Genomic DNA, 12029 nt, shown 5'->3' with positions numbered 1-12029 from the left:
ATGCAAAAAAAATTCTGAAATTATGAGCCCAAAAATGTGGAATTATGCGATTCTGTTAATTTTAACAAAGAATGATAAAGGAAAATAATAAGAAATTATGCAAAAAATGACCAAATTTTGCTAAATTATGCGGGGTGCATAAAACCACGGGGACAGCTGTATTGTCCAATTGAGAGTAACAGTCTCTGCTGCAGTGGCTGCGTCTGTTCATAGATTTATGAGAGTATAGTACAAAGGTACACATAGTTTTAAAACCAACAGGGCAAATGTTCCTGGACTTTCAAGCTTTCTCTTTATTGATACTGACATCAGTTGAATTTGCCTACAGTTGTGGCCTGAATAGAACAACCTGCATGAACATCTCGCAATCTATGCCTACAATCATCAAGGGTAAAATTTGCATTGACAGAAAATGAAAACTACACGAATGCTAAAGCAAACTATCTGTTGTATAATGAAATGAAAGATTCAATCATGTAAATTCATAAAAGAGTCAAGGAAGCTGTAATTTCAATTCATTTTTTTTTTTTGTCTTCTTTAAATCCACACACAAAAAATTCCTCTTCGCATACCAATTTTTAGGGGGGAGAGAATAAAATCAAAATAACTGCTCATAAGAGTCAAAATTTGAATAAATCGTCAAAAATATTTACATGCAGAGAAATGACAGAATCTTTATTGCAAACTTCCTCTGTCTGATAGATCACATGTAAAATCTCATCCCCGCGAAAGAAAGACGACGTGAAACACTCCAAAGGCCTGAGGGATGAGAAACAGTGACCACACACTGAGTACAGACAATACACAGCTACATCTATGTACATGTACAAGAGAGACATAATCATGCAGAACACGGGTGTCAAACTCAAGGCTTACGGGCTGCGTCCGACCCACAGAGTATAATTATTATCGGCCCGCGGGACAATTTCTGGGAGGCTCATTCTGAGAATCTGCATAAACAAAAACACAGAATTGTACTCCAAAGGTACACGAACACGTTGCCAAGATTAGAAGAGATGCCAAATATCCAGCTCTGACAAACTGGCAAGAGATCGAAAATTGGTATACTTCTATTTGTAACCAAATATTTTAACTTTTGTACATTTTGATTCCTATCATTGTTTTAGAAAAATGTTATGTTTTCCACTGTCAAAGAGTGTTGACCCAGTTTGGCCTGTATCCTGGTGCAGTCCGAGTCTGCCCCCCCCCCCCCACCTCCCTCCCTCCCTCCCCCCTCTCAGCCGATGAGCCTGACACCCGTGCAGTAGAGTATTCTACAGAACACACTGGCACATCTTTACACTCCACTCCCACTTCTAGTTTTGCTGCAAGCTGCTGGTTTCAGTGGACCCCTCCCTCCCTCCCTGCCTCCTTCACTGTAAATGCTTTACACCCCCTTCAATACAATTCCCCTCATTTCGAGGCAAACTGTTTCAGGGCTGCCTTTAAATGCCAACCCTGGCCCAGTGGGACATGCTGCCCCAGCAGGGAGTCCCCACTCCACAACTGAACTGGCACCTTCAGCTTGCAACAGCAAAGAGCCTAACCAATACACCCCAGACACCGGTCTCTCCCTCCCTCCCGGGAAATTAAACAAAGGGAATTCAATCATGATAAACAATTCTGTGAGGAAATGTCACCATGCTGAAGTCTGAATTATGGCATTGGAATTTTGACTGGAATGCTTAATGTAACATTGCCCTCAACCTCATCGCTTGTTGAGAAGAACCCACTCCTACTCTGAACCATGCTACACTACAATTCCAAGACCGACAGCTTTCAGTTGAAGCAAATAGTACTTTATTTCAGCATTTCAAGACCTACAAAAAAAGTGGTTCCATTTTTTTTTTCACCTTCAGAGTATATATATTTTCCTAAACACTTTATGTACTATAAAATATTTCTGAAAGATTCTGAACAAAAGAGAAAAGAGTATTTCCTCTCATGGTGAAGATATCAAAAGACAAATGCTGCAACAGCAAACCGAAAAGCCGTAAACTTTGACAAAATTGATGTCTGCCGTCATTCGGGTTCATTAACACTCCCTTCTTTCCAACACGCTCCCTCCCCCTCCCCCCCTCGCCCCTCTTTTCTCCCCACCTCCTTTTACACAATAGGCTGAGAGCAACAAGGACAATATAGAAATTTTGTCGCTATGTGCATGTCAATGAGACCACAAGAGACATGCAGCAGACTACAAGCAAGGAACATTGTTCTTGGAGAGGAAAGTGAAGCCAGTAGTATCATACAAAGACAACAGCTTTATGCTAAAAATAAGCTGAAAAGGTAAGTGTAAATATAACGTTTACATTGAAGACATAGTCTGCAGAGAAGGCTATCTATAAAATCAAAATTAAAAATAATAAATATTTGTGTTTTTGTGAGTTTTTTTTTTTACTTTTTCCCCTCTTTCGTTTTTTACAGACATGAGATCAGTTTATGCATTTCTTGTCTCGTCACAAAACAGGTGAAAGTGCTTCTCTCACAACAACTTGATACATATAAAATGAAATATTCTGTTTCAAACACCACATGAGAGACAGAGAGCTGTTTCAAATTCAACATCTTTTGGGTTATAAATAAAACTTTAAAATGAAACCAGAGGTCCAGGTGGAAGAAAGATTAAGTTCTTTGTTCCCTTACAGAAAGAAACTAGAGAAAAACAAAAACTTTGAGGCATAACGCTACTCACATGGCAGATGACAAACCTGAACCCAAAGATTCGCTGACAAGCTTTCTTAATTTTTTTCAGATAGTGAACTACGAGAAAAGGACATCTTTATGGGACAATGACCAAAAGTCCACATCTCTCTGTCTGTAATTTCAGTGCAAACAATATCATCTTTCCAAATCGTTCAATGTGCAATCACACAACTTCCCAAATAGACCTTGGTTTCGTTGTCCAACAAGATTAGTTAAAGCCCAAACGTTGGATCAGATCAGACACCTGCCATACATGTAAAAGGATGCTGCCGCATGAAATGTAACTTTCCCCGAAAAGACGAAATTTGGGTAGATTGTGCTCATCACGAAAGTGTATAAAGATGGCACAATCCATAAAAGAGAAAAGGTAAACTCAGAAATGCAGACAAACTGACAAAGTGTCATGCCACAACTCCGTATCAAAATCATACAGTTCGTTACAATAAATGAGATTCTTAGAGTATCTTTGTCTTCAAAAAGAGACTACAAATGTTTATTCTAGTACAAAATAAAAACATACAAAAACAACCAAAAGCAAGTTGAAAAGATCTCAGTAAATGTGATTTTCTCCATCAGTTTTCTGGACAAAGGAAACATAATTGATCTTTATTATAATAGTAACAAAACATACAAGAAATAAAACAGTTGTTCCTTCCCATTTCTATATCCAGTAAACTGATCTGCATTGTTCATACTTCAATGATGACAAAACAAACAAAAAAGGAGGGGGGAATTAGGAAGCTGTGACACGAATATCAAATTTGACAAAAAATAAGCTCCGAGTAACTTGACGGCTTTGTTTCTAGAGCTACACCAAAATGATATTGCTTTAGAAACTGACTTATTTCACTATATGGATCTATACAGTTATTGTTTTGTTCAGTAGAATAATGAGTTAACTATTTAATATGAGATGAGGCAATAGCAAATCCTTTCACTTTTATGGCATATGAACTCAGAAATGAGAAAACATCAGCTTGCTACCCAACGCCCATCACAACACTAATCACACATTACAGTGGCAGAGCGGTTCGAGAGCTCCGATTCACAAATCATGCCAAGCGTTGTGGTGGATGGTCACAAGGGACGTCTTCATGAAAGAGACGTTAAAAACCCATGCTCAACAAAAACAGGATGCCGCGCAACGGCCATATTCTAGAAATGTCCGTATTGGTGTAATATTGTGTATATATATATATGTAGCATCATGTCGTCAGGGTCACTCCACAATCTGCCGGATCAGTTTCTGGGACTTTCTATAAAAAAAGGTATACAAATAAAGAAGTCCAGGAGCATCTTACGATATATTGTTTCAGTTTGTCTTGCTATTTCCTTCCTAGTTCTTAATCACAGCTCTGATTTCGCTGATCGTTTTTTTCTTTAAATATGTGGCAAAACTACCCAAACTGACTGGAGCACTTGTGGAACAATACTGACAAATTATTCTATGTATACATGGTACTGGTCGTCAATGCCATCCAGATTTTCCAGAGCGGATCCATACAATGTGGTATTTCATGTGTATTTTCCCTCCGTAAAAACAAAACCAGCATTCCAAACATAGGGAGGGGGAAAAGTCAACAAAACAACAAGGTGAAAGTTTGTCGGAACCACTCAGGACATTTGGTCTAAGGGGTGCAGTTGAATTCACTATTGGTTTAAGTATGACTACAGCACCAGTTTGTTTTACATGACAAAAGAAAAAAAATTTCAGAACAAAATCTCTTACAAGTCTGTAAAAGTAATAAATACTAAAGAAAGTTGGAGCAGAAATTGTTCATTTCAGAGGCTTATCGTGTCTCAGTGATTCATTAAAATCTCCAAAAGTCTAATCACTGGTTCCCCATTTTCAACAAAGACACAACAAATGCGAATTTCTAGTTGCAACAGTATGGAGGGTCAAGGCAAAAAACCCCCACAAACTTCAACAGCTTTCGTTAATGCCATTCAAGAAGACTTATGTTTTCATCAACAACTTTAATTTGAATCTACAGGTTACCAATTTTTTAAAAAGATACTACCATTGTACACAAACACACACCCTGGCAGAACACACAAGTTGTATTATGCAGGTTAAAAAAACAACTGTGCCTTTAATAAAATTTAAAAAAGGGGAAATATTTCTCAATTCTTCTTAGCTGAGGCTGGGAATGTTACAAGTCTCAAACGATTTACATGCACTATTCGATACTAAAGGAGAGAAAAAAGATGTAGACTCTACAGCACCATAACTTTTTTCTACCAATGGGGAACCAGGATCACCAAATTACAGACACCCATAGAATGTACACCTTTAAGCGATGAAAAGTAGAAAAACGAACAGAAGCTATTACCATGAACAATCTCGTAAGAACATAATATTTTTGTTTCGGCTGGAATATGAATTACCTGTTAGAAAAAAATGATACAGTAATGTTAACACATGTCCAGCATGTAGCATCAAAGGTGTTGCACAACACTGCCCGCCCAAAACCACCCGACTGTGCATGTTCTTCATTTTTCCGCCAGAAGATCTGGCCAGTGAACGTAGTGGTTTCTGAATTCACACCTAAGTGCGGAGTGCACTCTTGTGAGAGAAAACCCATCGGAAGCTGAAGGTGGCTATGTCTTGACAATGACAAATATAAACCTAGGACTTCATTTATGAAGATTTATAAAGTGCCGTATTGCAAGGTAAACAATTTCTACATCTTTCTTACAAAGGACTTTGCTCAATAATTCTATACAAAATCTTTTTAGGAGAAAATGTTTTGCAGACTTATACATTCCTAATTCGCACAAATCTGAAACAGTTCACTCTTGAAGAGAACTAATTTTCATGCAAATCCCAACTGACCTTCGTTTTTACTGTCTTTCTTGGAAAACAAAAGAATATTGTAGCAGGAGAAGGATATAGAAGACCAGCACATCTCTTACTTCGCTCTCTATATAATCTCAACATTAAAAATTGTATTTACTGTACTGTCTTTCTCAAAACATATCCTTTTGACCCCCACACCCTTTAAAGAGCTATACATTTTAAAAAAATATTCCAGTTGCATCTTAATTCAATAAAACAAATCTTTTGAGATATGAAAAAAAAAATCGATTTAGAAAATGTTTTTCTTCTGATGAGCTTCCTCAGAGCTGTATACACGCACATAAATGACTGCCAGTGGCAGGCCTAGGTCCCGCTAAAACACGAGTGACCAGACAGGACGCATCACATCGGACAGGTGTTAACTTGTGACGTACTCCACACAGCATCCATGAACTGATTTCACAATAGAAAATATAATGTAAAAACTACATGAGTGATCACAACGAAGATGACATGTGTGGACAGAGATATGCAGTAAAACCATTCATATTCTTTCGCTTGGCATTGAGGTTGCAGGATGTACAGAATCCATTGAATAAAAACAAAAAATAAAACAAGAACAAAAACAAACAAAAAACTAGAAAAAAGAACACCAACAAAAAAACATTCTTCCCCACCCAACCCTTCCCTACCCCCCCCCCACTTCAAAAACCATCCACACACACACGCACACACACACACACACACACACAGCTGACAGGCTAGAAGACGCTTACTTCTTGAAGTAGCTACCAACAAGAGACGCCTTCTGCCCCACAAAATCTCGAACGGGCTCCAAAAACTGCAGATGCTGCCTGAGATTGGAGAGCAGGGGATGCTTGATGGGGCTGAAGAACACAAGGTAGAACATGAGCATTGACAGCAGCAGCACTAGCACCAGGGACAGCAGCACGGCCTTCCCGCACACGCCCGACGACGATTTGCCACCGGACGTCTTGCTGGGAGCCGTCGCCGCGGCTGCGGGGGACGGCAGGTTCAAGTCCTTCTGCATGCTGGGCTGGACCATCTCCTCCTCCAACTTCTTGATCTGGTCGTCCAGGTCTGGCTTGCTGGCATCGTTCTCCTCCTCGTCCGAGTCCTCAAAGGTTCGGTTTGGCTCGTAGGGCAGCGTCTCGTCGATACTGGTCTCCAGGACCCCAGCCCTGTCCTTGACGATCTGTTCCAATGGTGGGGGTGGAGTTTTAGTTTTAGTTTTAGTAGAGGCTTTACGGCACTCGCAACTGCATAACGTCATATGAACGTCAGAAGATTAGAGGTGTTACAAGAGAGTAACAAACATAAAAAAGAAGAAGGGGAGATAAGGACGATAGATGTTTGATAGGAAAGAAGAAGCAAACCATACCAGAGCACCCATCAACTACCCACTTTTTTAGTAAGTAAAGAGAAGTTTAGGTTTTAGTAAAAGTTTTACAGCACTTGCAACACATTAATTAAGATCATATAAATGCCGAACATCAGGAGTTACAAGAGAGTAACAAACACAATTAAAAGGAGGAGAGAGAAGGACGATCTATTTTCTTCTTTTTAAACAATTCTTTTTAGAAGAGGTTTTAAAGCGCTCGAAACTGCATACGGTCATAGGAGCACCAAGGGGTGGATGTCAACAGAGAAGTCCCAACGGGAAATCAGGCTTACTCTGCTCACCTCTCTAGCCTCAACAGCACAAAGTCTGCTTCGACTATCAAAGCACTCCGGAAATAGTGGGTCACAAGAGTGTGACAAACATACAAAAGAAGTAGAGGAAAAATGACAATAATAAGGATTAGGAAAGAAAAAAACAGTAGTTCCCTGTTGTAGATCAGGCACAGTTATGAGCGTGACATTGATGAATAAGCCCATTTATAATTCTACTGTGCACGAACGAGAAATGTCCCCCCTTTGGGAATGGTCTAAAGATACTTCAGTCAGTGGCAGCGCCTCGGGGGGTTCCGACAAGAAAGCACAGAGGTCGTGATATAGAAAAAGGAAGAAGCAAGACACTTAGTTTTAGTAGGAGTTTTCCGGTACTTGCAACACAATAAGGTTATGTAAGTGCCAAAGATTAGAGGAGTTATAACACAAAAAAGGAGGAAGAGAGAAAAGGACAATAGTTTTTAATTGGAAAGAAGAAGCAAACCACACCAGAGCACCCGCCAGCCACTCACAAGTAAAGAGAAGCATATCGACACTATAACCACCATTATATAGTGCAAGGAAGAAGCAAGGCACATAGTTTTAGAAGGAGTTTTACTGCACTTGCAACACATTAAGGTCATATAAATGCCGAAGATTAGGGGCGTTACAAAAGAGAAACAAACACATAAAAGAAGGAGGGGAAACGGAAGATAGATGTTTGAAAAGGAAAGAAGGAGCAAACCATACAAGACACACTCTGAAACTGATTGAAGAGCTAATGAAAGTATTCTGAAAAACTGCACATCTCATTTTTAAGGAGGTCAATGAGAGGAAGACAGAAACACACTGGTTATACCGTGCTGAACCCAAAAAAAACCCAACAACCCACACTAAAGAAAACATGTTCATATGAAAGAAATGGAAGATGGAAGAAAGTCAGGCAGACCCCCTACATCCTGCACAGACAACGTACGTTACAGAATTACGTAGGCTTGACTGAGTTCTTCTACGTTTTGTTTTAGTAAGAATTGTATGGCCCTTGCAACAAGATGAGGTCGTATAAGTGCTGAAGACCAGAGACGTTACAAGAGAGTAACAAACACAAAGGAAAACACAGCAATAAAAAGACAATAAGAGACTTCATAGACAAGAACTCAACCATAAAAAGACAGTAGGAGAATTCATGTTGTTATATCGAACCAGAGAAGAATTCATGTTGTTATATCGAACCAGAGAAGAATTCATGTTGTTATATCGAACCAGAGAAGAATTCATGTTGTTATATCGAACCAGAGAAGAATTCGTGTTGTTATATCGAACCAGAGGAGAATTTATGTTGTTCTTATTGATTCAGAGGAGAATTCATCAAAACCAGGTATTTCTCTGGAACCAGTCCTAACAAACAAACAAACCAACAATAAACAAACAATCCTGCCCACCTGTCCGTTCTCCTTGGGCTCCTGTGGGGGCGCGGCCCGGCTCACGCTGCTCACCGTCACCTGTTGCACCTTCTCCTCAAACGGCTCTGCCTGAGCCAGCGGCGCAGAGACCTGAGGTCCGTCCTTGACCACCGTCGAGTCATTGTTGACCATGATGTGAGGGACATCAACAGCTGCCTCTGAAATACGTTCATGATTGCTCGTTTGAGTGAAGAGACACGCACATGTTCGCTTGAGGAAGTTTTAGTTTTAGTCAAAGTTCTACGGCACTTGCAACACAATAAGGTCATATAAGAGCCAAAAATTAGAGGTGTTACAAGAGAGTAACAAACACAGAAATGGAGGAGGAGAGTTTAGTTTCAGTAGAGGTTTTACGGCGCTGGCAACTGCATAAGGTCAAACGAGCGCCAAAAGATTAGAGGTGTTACAAGAGAGTAACAAACGCAAAAATGGAGGAGGAGAGAGAAGGACGGTAGTTTTTGATAGGAAAGAAGAAGCAAAACCACACCAGAGCGCCCGCCCGCCACCCACTCGCTTGAGTAAAGAGAAACACACCATAACAATAAATAATTGTTATTTAGTGAAGGGGAAAAAGGAAGAAAGACCAAAAAAAAAAAAAGAGAGGGAAGAATGAAATTAGGACCTACAAGTGGCACCCTCCAACCACCCGGATAAGTTCATGAAAGATCATATAAGAGCCGAAGAATAGAAGTGCTACAAGAGAGTAACATACACAAAAAAAGGAGGAGATAAGGACGATAGATATTTGATAGGAAAGAAGAAGGGGAGATAAGGGAGATAGATATTTGATAGGAAAGAAGAAGGGGAGATAAGGGAGATAGGTTTTTGATAGGAAAGAAGAAGGGGAGATAAGGGAGATAGATATTTGATAGGAAAGAAGAAGGGGAGATAAGGGAGATAGGTTTTTGATAGGAAAGAAGAAGGGGAGATAAGGACGACAGATGTTTGATAGGAAAGAAGAAGGGGAGATAAGGGAGATAGATATTTGATAGGAAAGAAGGAGGGGAGATAAGGGAGATAGGTGTTTGATAGGAAAGAAGAAGGGGAGATAAGGGAGATAGATGTTTGATAGGAAAGAAGGAGGGGAGATAAGGGAGATAGATGTTTGATAGGAAAGAAGAAGGGGAGATAAGGACAACAGATTTTTGATAGGAAAGAAGGAAAAAACTACACCAGAGCACCAACCAACCACCCACATTCCATGAAAGATGATACGAAATGGTAAATTTGAAACCCTAGTTGTACAAAATATTTTGTCGCACGCAGGCATGAAGGACCACACACATCAGCTGTCAGCTACCCAAGATTCCTGTCTCACAGTTCACGTACTTCCCAGAGTCAACTCTTTTCCACACCCTTGGCTACAATCGAATGTTACAACAACACTGAAACACAAGCCCTAATCAGCTGCCCGAGTCAAAAAAGCAGAACAATAAATTGTGAAGCGTGCTGACAAAATGAGTTACTTCTCAGATTTGAGACCCATGGAAATAGATATGTCACATTTATAGTTTATTGGTGAAGTTTTTACAATTTATAAGCATGAACTAATAAAAGACTTGTTATGTTTAAAGAATATGTCATCAATAGAAAATCTACAAATTTGACCCTAGTGTCAGTTTTTGGCCAATATCTCCATTTGTGGATTGCGAGAAGTTTGTCAGGTTTTTAAAAATAGTTTTAGTAGATTTTTTATGGCGCTAGCAACTGTATACGGTCAAATGAGAGCCATGGGGTGGATGTCAACAGAGAAGTCCATACAGGGAATCAGGCTTACTCTGCTCACCTCTCTAGATTCAACAGCACAAAGTCTGCTTCAACTGTCAAGGCACCCCGGAAATAGCAGATCACAAGAGTGTGACAAACATACAAAAGAAGTAGAAGAAAAATGACGATAATAAGGATTAGGAAAGAAAAAGCAGCAGTTCCTTCTTGCAGTTCAGACACAGTTATGAGCATGACATTGGTGAATCATCCCATTTACAATTCTACTGTGCATAAGAACATGTTAATGTCCCCCCTTTGGGAATGGCCTAAAAATACTTCAGTCAGTGGCACCGCCCGGGGGGGTTATTTTGTCATCACGCCTCACAGTTGTTTAATTGTTTCTTGTTACTAAGACTACTCTAATTCACTCGAACTTCAGAGAGGGCTTAACCTTCTTGAGGTGAGCTAGGTCGACATTTTTCAACTAGAAGCAATTCTTCGTTAACTTCTTAAAATACCAATCAAGCAAGTAGATTGAAAAAAAGGACAAGTATCGATTTAAGGTGCTCATGAAGCTAACTGGTCAACAACTGAAAGCAATGTGTATTCTACATTGTCAGCTAACGGTTGCGACAAATGGACAAGCGACACTCATGACTTTCGCAGGCACAGCACACTGTAAATGCTGTTGATCAATCTTCTGCAGAAACACCACAAAAAAAACCAGCTGTAAAATCTCTGAACACTTGGGCGCTACGAAGCTGGTGTACAAAGCAACCGCAGAAACGTCACTGAAAAGAAAACTATCATAGTAAAGCAACCAGTTGGGTCTACATAAAACAGTCTCGACTTTGTTCACACCTGAAAACACAAATGTGTGGCATCCTGGTGAAATCAGGCGCTTGTCAAAATAAAATTAGAGAAATATACATTTTTCTGCCTGTTGGGTAATTTTTTATTGAATTTGGTTTTTTTGGTGGGGGGGGGCTCAACACCTTTTTATGTCCATTTGGGAATACATTCCTAAGTAGATTTTACTGAAAAACACTGGTCAAAGGCACAAAAAATATATATGTCAGCAGTTTCCAAGAACAATCAAGCTTTGGAAGTTAGACTTTGACAGCCATTTTCTCACTTATTCTACCTCTGATACCAGGCGACCCCCACCTCCTTCAATCACAAATGTCTTGACTTCGATTCAAGATAGATTGGGTTTTTTTCATCAAAAGAAAGGGCAAATGAACAAACTTTAAGATGATACCAATAACTGCAAATGCCTAAAAATTGAGGAGCACCTGATCTACCGCGTCGTGACACAATCTGACTGCTTGGTGTAAAACTCCAACATACGCTCTTTTGAAAAATGATGTATGACGGTGTTTTACACAGTACAGTCGAAATTAGGGATGGGGGGAAAAATATCATGCAAACCTTGTGATTCTTCAAAGTCAAAGGAAAAGAACAGCTGACACGAGATAACAAAGCAAATAAAATAACAAGCGTGTTAACAGCAAAAATAGTTTAACACATCACGTAAAAGTATATCAAAATACAGTCGGACCTGCTCTAAGAGAGAGGCACATCGACACACGACAAATGTCATTTTGTGCAAGGAAAAAGCACGATAGACAGAAACAGATGGGGTGGGGGGCAAGGTAGACAGCAACAGATTGGAGGGGGAGGGG

General features: G+C 39.8%; 1 protein-coding gene across 6 annotated transcripts in view; it reads right to left on the bottom strand.

Moving 5' to 3' along the window:
- Positions 1-269: 269 nt before the first annotated feature.
- Positions 270-12029, bottom strand: part of LOC101854164 (FERM domain-containing protein 5) — a 98274-nt gene continuing 86514 nt past the window's right edge. For all 6 annotated transcript variants that reach the window (XM_035969540.1, XM_035969542.1, XM_035969538.1 and 3 more), the window contains 2 exons: positions 8617-8795; positions 270-6719 (listed from right to left, as the gene is read on the bottom strand). In XM_035969540.1, the coding sequence (XP_035825433.1) occupies positions 6276-6719; positions 8617-8795 (623 nt within the window). In that variant the 3' untranslated portion in view covers positions 270-6275. The remainder of the gene's footprint in view (positions 6720-8616; positions 8796-12029) is intronic.

This window comes from Aplysia californica, unplaced genomic scaffold (assembly GCF_000002075.1).
Source record: "Aplysia californica isolate F4 #8 unplaced genomic scaffold, AplCal3.0 scaffold00153, whole genome shotgun sequence".
NCBI classification, from domain to species: Eukaryota; Metazoa; Mollusca; class Gastropoda; order Aplysiida; family Aplysiidae; genus Aplysia; species Aplysia californica.
The sequence above is the reverse complement of the archived record's forward strand: the minus strand, read 5'-3'. Positions and strand labels throughout refer to the sequence as shown.